The 17181-nt window shown below is 37.3% G+C and overlaps 2 protein-coding genes and 1 long non-coding RNA gene across 9 annotated transcripts in view; 2 read left to right on the top strand and 1 right to left on the bottom strand.

Annotated features, from left to right (window-relative positions):
- The window catches only part of LOC121649322, a 32468-nt gene extending 27039 nt beyond the window's left edge, over window positions 1-5429 (top strand). Inside the window, exons 10-12 of one of the 3 annotated variants that reach the window (XM_042000073.1) lie at window positions 827-865; window positions 1444-1586; window positions 3861-5429. In XM_042000073.1, coding sequence (XP_041856007.1) covers window positions 827-865; window positions 1444-1586; window positions 3861-3983 — 305 coding nt within the window. In that variant the 3' untranslated portion in view covers window positions 3984-5429. Of the gene's footprint in view, window positions 1-627; window positions 801-826; window positions 866-1443; window positions 1587-3860 lie in introns of those variants that run through there. The other 2 variants (XM_042000088.1, XM_042000080.1) reach the window with 2 other exon arrangements.
- Window positions 5430-8317: 2888 nt separating this feature from the next.
- LOC121649350 lies at window positions 8318-9977 on the bottom strand. Its single transcript, XR_006012100.1, has 3 exons — window positions 9921-9977; window positions 9042-9044; window positions 8318-8426 (listed from the first exon to the last, which is right to left on the bottom strand). It is a non-coding gene; the product is annotated as an uncharacterized LOC121649350 (long non-coding RNA).
- Window positions 9978-14809: 4832 nt separating this feature from the next.
- The window catches only part of LOC121649303, a 37171-nt gene continuing 34799 nt past the window's right edge, over window positions 14810-17181 (top strand). The window contains exon 1 of one of the 5 annotated variants that reach the window (XM_042000059.1): window positions 14810-14859. Coding sequence is in view for 3 of the 5 variants with exons in the window: in XM_042000023.1 (XP_041855957.1) it covers window positions 14993-15021 (29 nt within the window). In the remaining 2 variants the exon portion in view is untranslated. Of the gene's footprint in view, window positions 15022-17181 lie in introns of all 5 variants that reach the window. The other 4 variants (XM_042000023.1, XM_042000051.1, XM_042000033.1 and 1 more) reach the window with 4 other exon arrangements.

Raw genomic sequence — 17181 nt, 5'->3', positions numbered from 1 at the left:
AGATTCCTCCTGATTCTTTAAATTATTTTTGCATATTGGCGAACCTCTGCCCACCTGAAATGCTTCTTTTATTACTCAGCCATGTTACTGACCTGTTGTCAGTTAACCTAATTAGTTAATTGCGTGGCTGGTTCACTTCTTTCTGGATCCTCATGGCATTTCTAATGTGTGTTTGGGGACTATCCATCAATTCTCCAGACTCTGACAATTAAATGATGCATATTATCAACATCTGCCTAGATGAAGCTGCCATGCTCTGGTTTTCACTGACAGTAATGTGGTTTTACTTTAGCCAGAGATAACCACTTACATTTTCTACTGTGTTTCAGGTAAATTTACTTTAACACAGAAGCACTGTTTCCAACACCTCAATAAGAGAAGTAGCTATTGGCTGTCCTACAAGTAGCTGAATGACATCATCATCTAATTAGATCTGTTGGGATAAAATATCAGTTGATGAGATTTGTAAAACAATCCATTGTGTTTTTATTTACATTTTAAACAGCAATCCAACTTTTTTTTTAGAATTGTTGTACACTGGCCTGTTTCTGTTGGACTTAGGAGCAATTTTGTACACATTAGTATTCTCAGTGTTTATAGTAATATAACACTAAAGTTGGCCTTTAGATGGACTGGTGACCCTTCCAGGGTGTAACCCGCCTCTTGACTTCCTATTCCTGGGATAAGCTCTAGCTTCCCTGTGACCCTGAATTGGACTAAGCGGTACAGAAAATGAATGAACACTTTAACAAACATTACAATATAACACACTGTTTGTCCATGTTTTGCTAGCAGTGCAAAAACTAACAGTTTTCTTTAAACTCAGAAAACTCAGCCGGAAGAAGTATGTGCGCACCATACAAAGGTAAGATATGTAAATGATACTTTATTTAATTAAATGTGCTTCTCACAAAGTCCTTTTGCACATATCCAGATTATCATCTACTTACATCGCCTAAGTAACCCTGAAAATCATGTCTCACTCCACATATGTCTGCAATTAATGTAAAGCTGGTGGAGTTTGTCTTTAGATGAACTGCATAGTTGGCTGTTTTCCAGCACATTCATGGGTGAGGATGGTATATTTGGCAAATTAACCACTTCAGTGGACATTAGTGAATCATCCAGTACACTGCCACTCACTAAAGAATAAATAATCATGTCATAAAATTTCTTGTATATATTGAATTAAAAATAAAGAAAAAACATCACTGTACATGTTTGTAGAATATTGTATTATGAAAATCACGGCACTGCTTTTTAATACGTCATGCCTCTGAGGGTTAAAACAAAACATGCTTTTGTTCCAAATATTAAGTCAACAAGCTTTGAAGTAATCTGTTCCTTCTTTAGGCTCTATTAGTGTTCCAGCTCAAGCTCTGGTATCAGTAACATTTATTTAAAGTTTTTTTTTTTTGTTTTAACTCATTTTTCCACTAACAGAAAATTTGGCCATTTTTCTGATCGTGTCCGTGATCCTCAACATCATCCTGCTAATCAGCATGTATCTCTGCCACCGAAAGAAAAGGGGCTGGAGTCTGCAGAGCACACAGAATGGCATACATGAAATGACAGATAATCTGACGGTACGTCTTCAAAGCTGCACGTTTCAGCTCTACTGTCGACAGACTCCCCTCCAGTCGGGTAAAACTGAAGTTGCCTTTTAAGTGAGAGCTCAAACATTTTTAAGCACTTTGAAATAAGTTCTTTCGGCTTATGTAAACATAAACTGTTGGCACACTTCCTGTGATTTCCTCATCATCATCATAAAAAGGCCAGCTCTTGCTTCCCATTCAGTCCTTTAAACTGAGATGTTTGAAATAATTAACTTAAGAAGAAGGCATGAAGCAGAAAGTGTGTGTAGGGGTTGCTGTGGGACAACGTAAGTTTTTACCACATTAGCAAAACATGGAGTTGCATCAGATCCCAGTGCTTTTGGGTTGACCCTATTTCTATCAGAACTTTTATAATGTTCTTCTATGTCTCACTACAAGCCATTTCTTATGGCTGTCGTCCTACACACTCATGTGTTGTAGTTGCATTTAACCACAATGCCCTGCTTTGCAGTCTGCTTCCTCTATGTTTACTTGAAGCAGACCGAGATCTGTAGGCAGACCAGAGTTCGCTTCTTTAGACCAAGGTTATACTTACGGCCCTTATAGTTGTGAAGCTGTACTTCGTTTACTTGTTGGATTGGTCCCAACTTTGTCTTGCAGCTTAAGAATATCAGTTATGTAATAAGTAACTCAACCCCAGTGAAAATTTGGTAAGAGCAAGTAATGCACAGCGTCTGGGAATATGTCTCTATACGGCTTTCGGTGAATTTGCGTCAACTTACATGAAAAATGTATTATTAGGAGTTGTTTTTAGAGCCAAAAATGCCATGAAAGTTTAAGACTTCATTTTTTTCCTCAGAAAAAGAAAAATGTCTTGATTTCGTTTTAGTTAGAGTCCTGTTTTTAGTTTCGTGGGTTTAGTTCTCTGGTTTTCAGTCGGACTTCTGTGAACTCGGGTTGGGGAATTTGTGATTTCTACTTTGTTCTGTTCTTTTAGTTTCTGTATTATTTGGTTCTGCTGGTGGGTTAGTTTTCCTTTCAGTTTATTGTGAAGAGGGTTTCCCCTTCTTTTCTCTGTTGTTTACTTGCTGCTCTGTTACAGATTACCTTCCTGTATCAGGTCATTGTTTGTCACTAGTAAGTTTTTGGTCTGTCCGTCTGTCTTGAGTTTAGCCTTTTGTACGTTGTGGCTTAGCAGCGCTTTCCTACAAATCAAGTCCTCTTAAACTCCTAAAAACACGGATCATGACATAATATTTATTTAAACCAAATCTTGGGTGTTATGTCGAGGGCTACTGTCCCTACAAGAGTAGCTGTGAAGATAAATTAGTGGTTTAATGACATGGATTTATCAAAGGTTAATGCTGAACAAACTACTCAATGAGGATAATAAAGACTGATTTAGTTGTTTATTCATGTAAGGAAATCAAACAAATTACATAAAAAAATGACAAAGACACATTTAAGCCTACATTGTCTGCATTTGCTAAAGCAGATTTACATTATGTATGAGTGAAACTGAAGGTTGTAACATATTCAGCACCAGCAGCTTACATGCTCACCAGCAACATCAGGCTGCACCTTTACCTACATGACAGCATCATCATCCAAATCCGTGTACTGCTCTTCCTCTTATTTATGTCTACTTTTGAGAATGAACATTATTGTGATCTCCTCACTGTCGCCATGTTTGTTGTTGCTTGAAACTGATGTTGGAACTTGGAGGTAAACACTAAACTCTGCACTGCCCACTGGTGGATGTATTCGCTAACAACTATGCTAACGTAAAAATCACAATGTTTGAAATAGATGTACTTATTTACATAAGAAAGGAAGCATAATGTTAGGTTTTATGGGCAACAGATTTGCAAATTTGTGTAATGAGTTTAGCATCAGTAGCCATGGAAATAAGAAGATTCGTGGCTCACTTTATCACTGATGTCGCTTACGTTCCTCAATGCTTGTGGGCACGTGATAGATTGAAATGAAAGATTATACAGTATAATATAATACAATACCAGTAAATGGTACAAATTTATCTAAAGTTTTAACTGGATTTAAAAGTGGACTCAAGTTGTCTAGGAAACAAAAATAAGAAAAAGTGTTTTTTTCTGTTTTTTTTCTTTTTTTAATTTAGAAGGAAAAACCAAATTAAAAGTAAATGGACCATTTTAATGAAGAACTGACCGAAACCAAATGCAGCATGATACTGTTTGTGCACACAGGCATAGAGCTGCAAGCTGATGGAAATTCCTTCTTGTAGAAAGACACTGACCTTCCTCCCTCTCTTCTCTCTTTATGCAGATTTCTGAAACTACAAGCGTAAATATGAATGGGACAATGGCAAACCTCGACTCAAATGGAGCCATGCACCAGAGATTTACTACTCCACCCAGCAATTTTTACCCCCCACATAATCCAATTTAATCATCAGAGTAACGCTGGAGCCAATTCCAGTTGCCATCAGGCGAGATGCAAGGTTCACCCATAGCAGGTCGCCAGGTCATCACAAGGCCAACCCAAATGACTCTCATGCACATATTCACTCCTAAGGAATTCACCATTTAACCAAACATGAATGTATTTGAACTGTGTGAGGTAACTGGAGTACTTTAAAAGGGCCCACAGGTGCATGGGGAGAAGGCGTTAAGCTCCTGGGTTTGCTATGAACTGGCAGCATTTGGGGATGTGGATATGAAGAGAAGCTCTGCAGCGTTTTTTCCTGCAACAGACAAAAAGGGAGAAGGACTAAAAGAGACAGAAAATCAGTTCCCTAAGAAAGATGGCATTGTCCATTAATATGTTTTGTTTTTTTGGAAGAACATATCAAAGACAGCATCACTCCATTTGACAGAATTCAGAGACACTGGTGAGAAAACATTTCCTCCCAGGCTAGTTGGATCTGATCCAGAGTCACTTGATGTGAAAATGAGTTGCATGGTTTGCCAATGAAGAACCTTTAACTGTAATGTCTGGGATTGAATTCAGATGTATTGAATTGTGTCACAACGTTATCATAAGAAGAATTCAGATGGAGAGAGTGGCCTGAGTGGGCAAGGCCCGCCCATCCAAGAACTAGCCTTTGTATTTAGTTAATATCATTTCATGTTTAATTATTAAACAGTTAATTTTACAGAAGTACTAAAAGATCATAAATAGAATCAGTTTCTGTGACGATTTATCTCTGGACATATTTGCAAGTTATGTGTGTGTCCACTAAATATCACAATAACTAAAACAACATAATGTGTTCTTAAAAATGTGATCTGTGTTGCTGAACGTTTCTCTTATTATATGACTGTTTAGTTTTTTAAATTCATCTTTGATACAATCCAACAAGAAAAGATAATCGATAATCCAAAAACAAGAATGAAAAGCATGAGAAAGAAAAAAAATCTTATATAAATGGACCTTCTTTTACATGACAATTAAATCCAAATACATGTCGTTCAGGTGTCCGTGTTCATGCCGTCGGGTGGACATGGCGAGCCATAATGTGTGTGTTTACATATTTTTAGGACTTTCTGTACCTGGTCTTTTAATGATTTGTTGTCTTAATGCCAACATGTTTGGTGGTTGTAGAACTGGTTTTACTGAGCTGTTAGCTGAGATTCTGGACTTTCTGTGGATACCACACACGTTTATAGATACATTTACAGACCTGACGTTACACCTGGAAATGAGATGTTAATCCCTTAACTCCCGGTAGCGGAGGCTGCAGGTGCAGAGGTGAAGCTAAACAGTCAAGCTAAGAAAGCAAAGTTCGAGAATTCATAGGCCATAAATCTGGATAATGAAACACTGAAGGTGCATGGATGGAAGTTATTGTGCATATTGTGAATATTTCTCTCTCCTCACCATCTAGAAACTGTGAGATTTTAATCCTGCTTTCTGTCTGTTCACCTGATGCTGATATTCATCACATATTGTTCCTTCTGTGTTTAGAAGGAAGCAGCTTCACAGCTTTAAATTCATCCTACTGATTTTTTACCATTTTGTTGATAAATCCTGAACATTTCATCCTTCTTTCTGTTTTATCCTTCTCCCAGTTATGCAGTCAAACATGAAGACTTTCTGCCTACTACATTTTTGGCAACCTAGAATCATGAAAGACAAGAAAAGTTTATTTGCATAGCACTAGATCAAATGCTTTCATAGAGTGCAGGAGTAGACTATTAGTTCACCCTGCTGCATTATCGATAATTTATATATATATTTTTTTTATTTTGCTGTTTCTCATTCTTTCAGTGACATCATTCTTACAAATATTTGACAAAGTAAGATAAAAGATCAGTGACAGGAGACAATGAAGGCCAGATCATGTTGTGCCTAGTCTATGATATACAAGATGTTAAAATATGAACTTTCTGTTAATGCCAAATATGCAATAAGAGCATTCTTTCTCACGGCAATACGGGCAGAATGAACGGACAGGATAACAAGATGTGGCTCTTAAAAGGGCCTTTGGTTTAAACTTTAGGAAAGTGGATGAAACAGTGGATGTTAAAAGGACCTATGGAGAGAAAACAAACTAGTCAGAATCAGACACCAGATATGTTACACTCCAGTATTCTCTTCCTCAGAATATTTACACCAGTAAGTGGCTATGTAGCTACAGGTTGCTGGGAGATGATGTAACACAGGTAACTAGAAATACATCACAACTGGAAATCATACATTTACCTGATTGTACCTGTATGATTATGTGACAAAAAAGTTGAATATGAAAAGAACAAAACTTTGATATTCAGTGGTAGCCAGTTCCAATTAATTCATTTTAACATAATTAAAATGCTCAAATTCAACAGCCACTCGGTGGTACAGCATTTTTTTAGTCTAAAATCAACCAGCCACATTTATATTTTACTATTATTTGGCTGATGCTAATTTCCCATCTAGCTATTAGCAGATGGCTAACTTTTATTTTGATAACGTTTACAGTCCTACAAACTTACTACATTGAACTTCTGAAGGTGTCAATAACTTCTTGGCCTGAGTCGATCGGTTTGGGGTAAAGATTTAGCATTTTTCTCTCTGCAGGTTACATGATATCTAATTATCTACCTTTCTACTTACCAAGAGGGACAGCAAATAGGTGACCACAGGTGTTACGCTGTATTTGGTTACCCATGAGATTCTGTGACATGTTGGAGTAGGCCTACTCACATCCTTCACACGTATTAATAATGTAATTAGTTAAATGCATAATAGTCAAAGTATCTTTGATTGCAAAGTGAACAAAGCAATTTTTAATAATCCCACACAGAAATTACTCACCTGTCTTTTTTTCTTTTTTTGTTTTTTTTTATACCTTTAACATGAACACAAAAACCAAGGTGTTACTGATAACTCAACAATACGATAGGTACATTTTAAGGGCATCAGTTATAATTGTTTATCTTTTGATTGTGAGAATTAGTTTTTCTGGAACCCGGAGAACAACAACCCCAAACTCCTTTTAGAGAATACGCAAAAATAGTCAACAGCTAAAATATTCTAAATAAAACAATATCTTTACTTTTGTCTTTACATATATCATACAGATGCAGTTTAAAGACTATTATTTTTGCAACTTTAGTTTGCAAATGAGAAAAAAATACAAGTGCTGCTGATTTGAATCAAACTGCATGGCGGGGCTCTAGGGATTTGTAGTTTTTTATGTATATAGTGTTTTTCATTAAATTGGAAGTTGTAAGTACCGTATTTAGAGTGCACAGGGGGGTTTAAGGGGTTGATAAACACATTTCTGTAATTAGAATTTAAATATTGAATTATTATACTGGTGAAAATTTATTTTGCCAGTATTTGAAAGCGCCCCTTACCGTTCACTGCATTTACACGATAGCTGATGTCTAGAGCGTTCTGTAACAGTTGGTCTCATGTCTGTAATCCCTTTTGTTGCTGAATTATGATCATTGAAACATGCACCAAGGTAAAGGTTCAAAGGTTAGTGTTTCAAAGCAGGGGCCATGTAGAGTCTTCATAGTGACATATGTTACTCTCCAGGCCGAGACCTTTCCAACAACATATTTGGTTCGGCTCTTTGACAAAGTTTAGATTTTTTTTCATTTCATGGGCACAAGTCAGCCAAGTCTACTTTCAGAGAGTGCTTTGAAAGCCTAGTATTGAAAATAAAGCTTTTTGTTCATTTGTTGTTTTTTCCCCTGCAAACAGTAATCAAAAGCAGTCATCTTCTGAGATTATAAAACTGTTGACAGCCTAGGGTATAGCAAAAGGCTTGAAGGAAGGCCTGTTTGTGGGTTATAGGTTAGGTTTTAGGTTTAGTGTTTGGGATTATGCTTGTGGTATTTTCCACAGACGCTGACAGTGCATTTGAGTGAACAAAAAAAGGAGATACTGTCCTAATATGGGTAAGGACAAAGTCTGAAAACCCTGTCTGGGTAAGTGGAAAGGGCTTAAGTCCGCTTGAAAGTAAAGTAGAACCTTGCAAGTGCCAGGGCCCAACTTTTTAATGAATATCTATAGCCCCAAGTTACGTTGCAACTAAGCCGCATCCTGCACAGTAGCCTACAATTTTAATATACGTAGGCTATGTCTCACTCATCACGTGTGTTCTTGTTTGTTCTTGTTCATCAAAGCGTGAATGAGAGCTTGCGGCTGAGCGCTTCAATGAAACCGCAGATCAGAAATAAATAATTAATAATAGGCTACTAATCATTTGTGTGTGTTTTGGCCTAGTGAGATCCCAAGTCGGGATTGTGGCAGCCCTGAAAGACCACCTGCACTGGGACCACATACCTTGCTTTGCTCATGTTTTAAATCTCATTGTTAGAGCTGGGCTTAGGGAGGTTCATGGCACAGTCCAAAAAATAAAAGCTGTAGTGGAATACTTCCACAGAAGCACAGTTGCTTCAGATAAGCTGAAGGCTGTACAGCAACAGATGGGCCAGGAGCAACTGCGTTTGAAGCAGGATGTGGCTACAAGGTGGAATTCAACGTACTATATGTTGAAAAGGTTAACTGAAATTAAGGATCCGGTCTTCACTGTCCACGGACGAATGGGGAATTGTCCAAGAAACAGTGGACATTATCAAACCTTTTGAGGAGGTCACCGTTGAAGTGAGTGCTGAGAGGTATGTGATTAAAGTGTTAATAATGTTTATTTTAAATTAGAATCACTTTTATTAGACAAATCAGTGTATGCATAAAATGAATTAGACTCCTAACTTCTAACTTTGCTCTAAATGTACATGCACATAATAAGCACAAACTTAATATTTTAAACAAAAAATCTATTGAGTGATGGGTTTTTAAATGTATCCTTACTGTTAACAAAGAAGCATGACATTTACTTGTAATAGTACACTGTTATAACTGCTTTTGAGAACATTAGAATAATTTAACTCTATCTGTTGGTTCGTGACTGCCTCCAAAGTGATCCTGATGGCAAGGGGTCTTCAGAGGATTGTTACCCGACATCAAAGAAACCCGTCGACCCACCAACCTGTTCAAAGACTGGTGGACAGCCTGATGGCTGAGATGCAGAAGAGGTTCGGCAAGGTGGAGCAAATTGAAAAGCTTGCTGATGCTACATGTTTGGATCCAAGGTTCAAAAAGCAAGCCTTTGTGAACAACAAGGCAGCAGATGATGCTGTTAAGAGGATCACAGCTGCTGCAGCACACTGTCACCCCAGTCACAGAGAGGAGGAGGAGGGTCAAGATCCTGCTGCGGCTGCCAGTGCAGGGGCCATGTTTGGGAAGACTTTGATGAGAGGGTAGCAAACACCAGAGCGTCCACTTCATCTGCTTCTGCTACATCAAGCACCTCCACTGCTGCAATGATGGAGATGCGGGCCTACCTGGCAGAGCCACTCCTACCCCGTACATCAGATCCTCTGGCATGGTGGAGGATGTGCTCACCTGTATTTATAACTCTGTGTGAGGTGATGAAGACACGACTGTGCATTGTAGCCACATCAGTGCCCTCTGAAAGAATTTTTTCAAAGCCCGGACAGATCATCATAGACAGACGGAACAGACTCAGCCCCTCCAAGGTCCACGAGCTTGTGTTTCTGAATGCCAACTTGCCTTAGAACAGGCCCTTAATATACTTGTTACTTTTCATTGTGCAATATTGTTGTTGTTAGTTTGGTTTTATTTAACTTTATTATTATTTAACTTTATTTATGTCCCTTAGATGTGTATAGTGTTGTGTATATACTTTAAAGTGTGTTTATAAATAAATATGAAAATTATATCAACATATTGATTGTCTTACACTCTGCCTTAAAATAATAATAATAATAATAATAATAATAATAATTAATTGTTACTTTGTGTTTTAATTGTCTCACTAATTGTCAAAATGAGTTTTCCAGTCACTTGTCCTCTATCAGCTGTCACGTGACAGGCAGCTCAATCTGACTCTGAACTGGTCTTTGTCGTTCTCGTTCATCCTATCGTTCATTTGTTACAGACAGCTCGGGCTGCACGGTCTCGTTTTCGTTCTCGTTCTCATTCATCATTCAGGCTGTTTGGCGAGCAGTACATTCGCTCTCGGCTCGGTCTCTTGTTCATTTGTCACGTGATAGCTACCGAGTCACTGTTGCGCTGTTTAACAATGGCAGGGAGGATGTAGGACACAAATCACTTTATTGTGGTGTGTATTTGCTTCCCTACGTTTTCACATGGTTTGAATTGCTTGTGGCATTACCAGTAGTTTTGTTGCCTTCAGTATTTACTGCTTGAGAATCGCGGACTTTTTTACAACGCCACCTGCTGTAAAAATGAACGACATGATTCGTTCAAGATTCGTTCACTTTACTGTTCGAGAGTAAAAGACCTGGGTTAGTGAAAAGAGTCGAACTTACCATCACTAGCGTGTACCCTGTTATTTGGAACATTTTCATTTCTGTTTGTTTGTATTTGTGAGTATCTACATAAATTCATGATTAAACAACAGAGATAAAAAGCAATTATTTAAATACTACAACTAATGACCTTAATGAGTTAGTAAATGAGAATTACATTATGTGTACGGTGGAGTATATTGTGTACTCACAAGCCCCAACTTACCACAACGGAAAAGAGCCTTATCCACAACAACAGTTGTTGGTAGTAATGGCTGAAAGAATCCAGCTGTCATCTATTATGAAGGACGTGTCTGGTGTGCATGTCAACATCACATTCAGCACAGAAGAAGGGCCGTGGTCGACAGTCACAGCAACGGACGTCAGCTGGATTGATCCCACACTGCTGGCAGTTTCTTGTGAAACCACAGTGTTCACAAGACGGGGTCTCTCTGCCCTCCAGCTCTCTAACATACGGAAGCGTATTGCTGTCATGGAAGAAAATAAATTTTCGAGCACTATCACGTTATAACGTGATACGTATATTGTACAAACGTGTTACCTATATTGTACAAACGTGATATTATATTGTACAAACGTGATAATATATTGTACAAACGTGATACCTATATTGTACAAACGTGATAATTATATTGTACGAACGTGATATTATATTGTACAAACGTGATAATATATTGTATAAACGTGATAATTATATTGTACGAACGTGATAATATATTGTACAAACGTGATAATATATTGTACAAACGTGATAATTATATTGTACAAACGTGATATTATATTGTATAAACGTGATAATTATATTGTACAAACGTGAAAATTATATTGTACAAACGTGATAATTATATTGTACAAACGTGATATTATATTGTACAAACGTGATAATTATATTGTACAAACGTGATAATTATATTGTACAAACGTGATAATTATATTGTACGAACGTGATAATATATTGTACAAACGTGATAATATATTGTACAAACGTGATAATTATATTGTACAAACGTGATATTATATTGTATAAACGTGATAATTATATTGTACAAACGTGATAATTATATTGTACAAACGTGATAATTATATTGTACAAACGTGATAATTATATTGTACGAACGTGATAATATATTGTACAAACGTGATAATATATTGTACAAACGTGATAATTATATTGTAAAAACGTGATAATATATTGTACAAACGTGATAATTATATTGTAAAAACGTGATAATATATTGTACAAACGTGATAATTATATTGTACAAACGTGATAATATATTGTACAAACGTGATAATTATATTGTACAAACGTGATAATATATTGTACAAACGTGATAATTATATTGTACAAACGTGATAATATATTGTACAAACGTGATAATTATATTGTACAAACGTGATAATTATATTGTACAAACGTGATAATTATATTGTACAAACGTGATAATGGGTCTTTGTCAGGTGACGTAGCGCCTCCGCTAGTTCCCAATGCATTGTGGTCCCGAGTGTATCCGGGAGAAAAACTCTGGTCGACTCAACGTCTTAGCTTGCTGAGCTAGGCAACACATACAAAGTCAAATGACAAAAGGGGAAATGAATATGACAACAATATTCGATGTTTCCCACCCGGAAAAGAAAACATGGACAGCAGGTTGAGGAAATAACAAAGAGGCGTCGAATAGCCTCGGTCGCAGCATTGAGATGGAAAGACATCACTTTTCCCATTGCATCCCCCTTCATGTGCTTGCTCCTGGGATTTCCATGGTGACAAATGATCAGACACACAGACAGACTCACAAAGAGATGAACAGATAAGACAAATAGAGGCAATCACACACACAAATAAGAAACAGACTGACAGGTAACTCACAGCAAAGACGTGGTAACAAGACATAGTGGCTCTTAAAAGTGCCTTTGTGTTGCTGGTTTTGGTGGAAATCCCAACAAAACAAAAGTTTATGGCAGATCAGAAACCCCTGTTAAGAGAAAACAATAAAATAAAGTACTTATTCTATTTGCCATTCATCCATAGAAACAGTATGTTTATATTTAAGGTTTAAATAGAGAAATTATGAATTCAGGTCTCATAACTACTTAAGTTTAATGAAAAAAATTAATAAATGTTGTAGTTGTACTCTGAAACATACTTTTTATACTTATTTTGAAAAAGACCGGAAGTAGGGAGTATTTTGTTTTAATTCAGCGGGTTTCATCTTTCTGGCAAAACACAGAGTAAACCCCGACTAACAGTTAACTTTAATAGTGATCCACAATGATAAGTAAAATGTCAACACCTAGAAGAGCTCATGTTGTATTGTGTTAGCTTGTGCTAAAGGTGCTATCCAGCCAGCAAGGTTAAATTCAAGACTCTCTTTTTCATTTGTGCCGACAAATAGTGAATAACTGGTGGGGATTTAATCTTCACCCTAACATTTAAACCATGCAAGTAATTTCTCACATTAAAAAAACATGTATACTCACACAACTTATCTTCACAGTAGTTTGGGACAGGTGCAGGGGCACCGTCACAATGCTTCCAGTCAGAGCATCTGCACCGTGTATGCGCTCTTTCCAGTCCAGTCGTTCTCAAAAAAAAACCCACTTAAATAACCATTTGCTTCACTTCAACAAATGTCTGCTACTCCTACATGCACTATTTTCTGTAACTGTGTTATAATTTAATGTATTTCATAAAGAAATACTGTCTGATACAATGACATCAAGCACTGTTGACCCTGATCATTCCTCAGACTGTTGACGCATTGGGATTGAGAGTGTGTTGCAACCACAGCCACAGGGCTGCAGTGCAGGACCCCCAGCCACCCAGACAATTTAATGCCTTAAAAACTTTAACAATTCTGGCACCTAAAGTGTACATTAAACCTTGAAGATCTTTTATGTGGCTGTGAGGAGAAGTAGTACTACAGCACATTTCTCCACACTGGAACCTCTTTTCTACTCTTTTCTAAACTTTCAGAAGCCTCTTGGCAGAGTTGTTGACATATAACTGCTACTTGAGATGCACCCTCCAATATCTTGGGAAAGAGAAGAGATTCCTGTGTAGAAGTATGTGTATATTTTATCTAATCTAACATTAGATAAAATATTAGATACCAGCTAGAGGCGAACTAAGTTGGAATAAATCAGAGTTTCTGTAGATGCTGTAAAAGTCTAGAACTGTAGAGCAGCCTCATATTTCAGTGGTAATGATCACAGCTGGATGGTGACATATGTCATATCAAGTTTTAGTCTCCCTGCTGCAGCTCCATGCTTTGCTTGCTGTCTGCAGTAACGGGTAAATCTACATCTGTCCAGATTCACTGAGGAAGTCCTGCAGAAATTTCTAGAAGCTGCTGTAGAAGAATCTTTACACATATCTTCACCACCACAAAAATGTAAGTTTAGACAATTATTTGCACCACATATCAAATGAACTAAGTGAACTCCCAGGCCCAGACTACACGAGTGAGAGAAGGACTCTCCAGCTGCAGCACTAGAAGACAGAAGGAGACAGAGTGTTAAAAAGCTAAAACCACTTATAAGAATTATGCTGAAATTAAATAAGAAGGATAAACCAAACCATGTAAAATCAACTAAAACAAACAGCAGCCAGTGCTGTCCCTGAAAACAAAACGCATAAAACATTAAGCTTCTTGTCACAGCTTATGGCAGACCCACAATTAAAAATCATAAAACAGTACAATAAACACACAACAAAAAGTCCATCTCACCAGCGGGCCAGGGAATCAATGCTCATAGTAGAGCTTGCCCGCTGGGTTTAAGTAGTCGCACCCTTCAGTCGCACCTGCCATCATTCAGTCCCAGCTCCGTGAATCCCTTCCGACTGCTTCAGCCTTCTAGAGGCCAACTGCTACATATAATTTACTGTAAGGACTAAACCTGATCATTCTGAAAGGCGACAGTAACAGAAAACAGCTGGCTACTGATCTGGTCCAAACAGTTTACAGAAAAATGTCCTGGTAATTATTTGTTCTGTACATTTATATTTTGCACGCAAGATTATTCTGTCCATCCATTATAATTCTGATATCTCTAGAAATCAGGTAATTATAAGACTTTTGGAGTGCATGTAATTAGGCAATTTTTTATTTATTATTTGTTTTATTTATTTATTTTTTAACCTGGACTGGGCTCAACTGTCTCGGGAAAACAAACAAACAAATAAATACAAGCAGCTGCACATATAGTCGGAATTCAACCAGTTGCTGCTTTCCAGTGAGCAAAAACATATAATAAAATGTATAATGAGATCATTTTCTTTCAGAACATTAAAGCTGGGCTCTCCCCTCTCCTTAGAGCCCAAAACTTCCCATCAGATGCGATCTTTTTTTCCCCACTTTCTTCTGGAAATTCCGCAATGATCTCATGTCGCGCGCAAGGGAGGGAGGAACGAGAAAAGGTGGAAGTGAAAGTTGATGCAATCATTTAGTGGCAGTCGTACGGACAGCAGGGTAAGCAGCAACAACCTCTTCTTTGATGTTTCTGTTGGACTTGTTCACAATGGAACCGCGTGGTCTGCAAAACTGCAGGAAATAGTGCGGAATATATGGTATATATTTTTTTAAGAAGAAGAAGAAAAAAGGAATGGATTCAGTGCGCGCGCCGCTGAATGGGTATGTGTGATGTGAAAGCGTGTGCCTGCTGTGTCTGTGGAGCTGGCCCTCACGCAGATCTGACAAACTGCTGCTGATCTAAGACGTATAGACTGGAGAATGTTGCACCTTATTGCGCAATTCCCTCCTTCTTTGGTCTCTCCTTTCACCAGTCACTCGTCTGCTGGAGATTTGCATCGAATATGTTGAAGTTATTAAATGTGTTTGTTAAATATGTTGAATTTGAAGTTGTTAACCATCTCGAGCCACTTCACATTTGGTTCTATGTTGAGAGAAAAACTAGAAACGTGCAGTAATTTATTAAAGCCACCGCAAACATAAATGGGAATCAATTAGTGACACTGAGTCTAGATCGTGAGATTCGCGCATATCAGGTGATTTGTGAACTTTCATCATGCACAGCTGTTTTTTTAAAAAAACAGAATCAAAGCTGCAGATAGTTCAGATAGCGAAGAAAATGAGGAAGGTGAAGAGGAAGGTGAGCCTCAGTCCTACCTGATGTGACTTGATCGAAATGACTAAAATCTAATCAGTTATAATACCACGAAGTGTTTATCTGACTTCCATATAATATTGTACAGAGTAAAATCAGGTTTTTGTTTGACCTGCAAAAGAAAGACCATCATAATTTCAACATGGGCTGCAATTAAAATAAAATTAAATGAAAATATTGAACATTTCCTCTAAATTAAATTCTGTGCAGTTGTAAGTGATCACAAAAGATTTTCTTAATCAAAATGATTAGAGCTCTAAGGATGATGATGATTGTGTGTAACAATGGTTGATCACTTTATAATTCTGTTAATGTTCACATTTTCCTTTAAAGTTTCATTAAGTTGATCAATATTTCTTGTACTGTATGGTTAAGAACATTTCTGCTTGTAAAAGTAGATTGCATGGTGTAGACCAGAGGTTTCTGGTCTAATAATCATCTGCCATTAGTGCAATAAAGCGCTTGTCGTCCAGCTGCTCTGTGGGCCAATTTAACGTCCCTGCCAATGTTAAACTGTGTATGTGTGTGCATGTGAACACACATGCTCCTGGTGTTTACCGTATAGTATAATTAAAGCCAGTGGTCAAAGAAAAGCCCTCAGAAAGTCTAGAGAAATATGCTCAAGGCCTCTTAAAAATAACTGTTGGCAAAGAAAACATGATGAGGGGTCACTATACTAACAGAACAGCAAGCTCTATAATAAAAATCTCTCTGTAGCTGCTTTCCATTTCTTAAATGCTGCACTTCTGAGTTTGTAAAGCAACAGCAGTTGATTCATTAGTTAACCATGTAACTTGATATCCTGTTTGCACAGGAGGCTTTTGCAGACCAGATTGTTTAGCAGCAGCATTCACTTTACTTTTGAAACGCTGTTGTCTTTGTAAGTTTGCCAGTTCTGACCTAACTGACATAATTTTTGCTTCTTGGTTTTTCTGCTGAGTTGTACAGAACAAATTTGCTTTGCCAAAAGGAGCTTTATGGATGTAAGGCCTCTACTTGATAATTTAAGTAAGAAATAAACAGTAAACGGAAGAGAAAAAGAGAGTGAAGAGAAGGAAAACAAAGACCAGGATAAACCAGATAGAAAATCTGCTGTTTAATCTAAACAAGAAAAACCAGACAACCAGCTGCTAAACCTGAAAGGAAACAAAACATCTGCAAGAAAAACAAAGCTGACCATCATCAGGAGCACTTAAACAAAGACAACACAAGCTGGAAAAATAAGACACGCAACCTCATATTTGACAATATTCATTAACTGGAGTGTTAAAATAACGCAGCTTCACCTTCCACTCAAACTCCGTCCGCGAAGAGCTGTTGGTTAGTTTATGTCCAGACTCGAGTGTTTCCGCCCAGTTCTCATTATTTATTGTATTTGCTTCCAATTCTCATTTTTCCTGTACATCCCTACTACTAACAACGGATTCATGTTGTAGTACTTTGTGGATTTTTGATATCAGTCCTTTCTTTTCATTCATTTACATTGTTAATTGCGCATTTCTTCAACTTTGGTAAATTCCTTGTATATCTTCTCTCTCATTGTAGTACTTGAGTTGTAAAACTCAGTTGTAAATATTTATAGAAGTCATTGTTTAGTAGATTTAAGTTAATTAAATGATTTCAAGATAGATCCTTTAAAAATTTGGGCAATAAATATTAATCTGTTG

This window comes from Melanotaenia boesemani, chromosome 2 (genome assembly GCF_017639745.1).
Source record: "Melanotaenia boesemani isolate fMelBoe1 chromosome 2, fMelBoe1.pri, whole genome shotgun sequence".
Classification (NCBI taxonomy): Eukaryota; Metazoa; Chordata; class Actinopteri; order Atheriniformes; family Melanotaeniidae; genus Melanotaenia; species Melanotaenia boesemani.
Note: the sequence above shows the minus strand (reverse complement) of the source record. Positions and strands in the feature narration are given on the sequence as shown.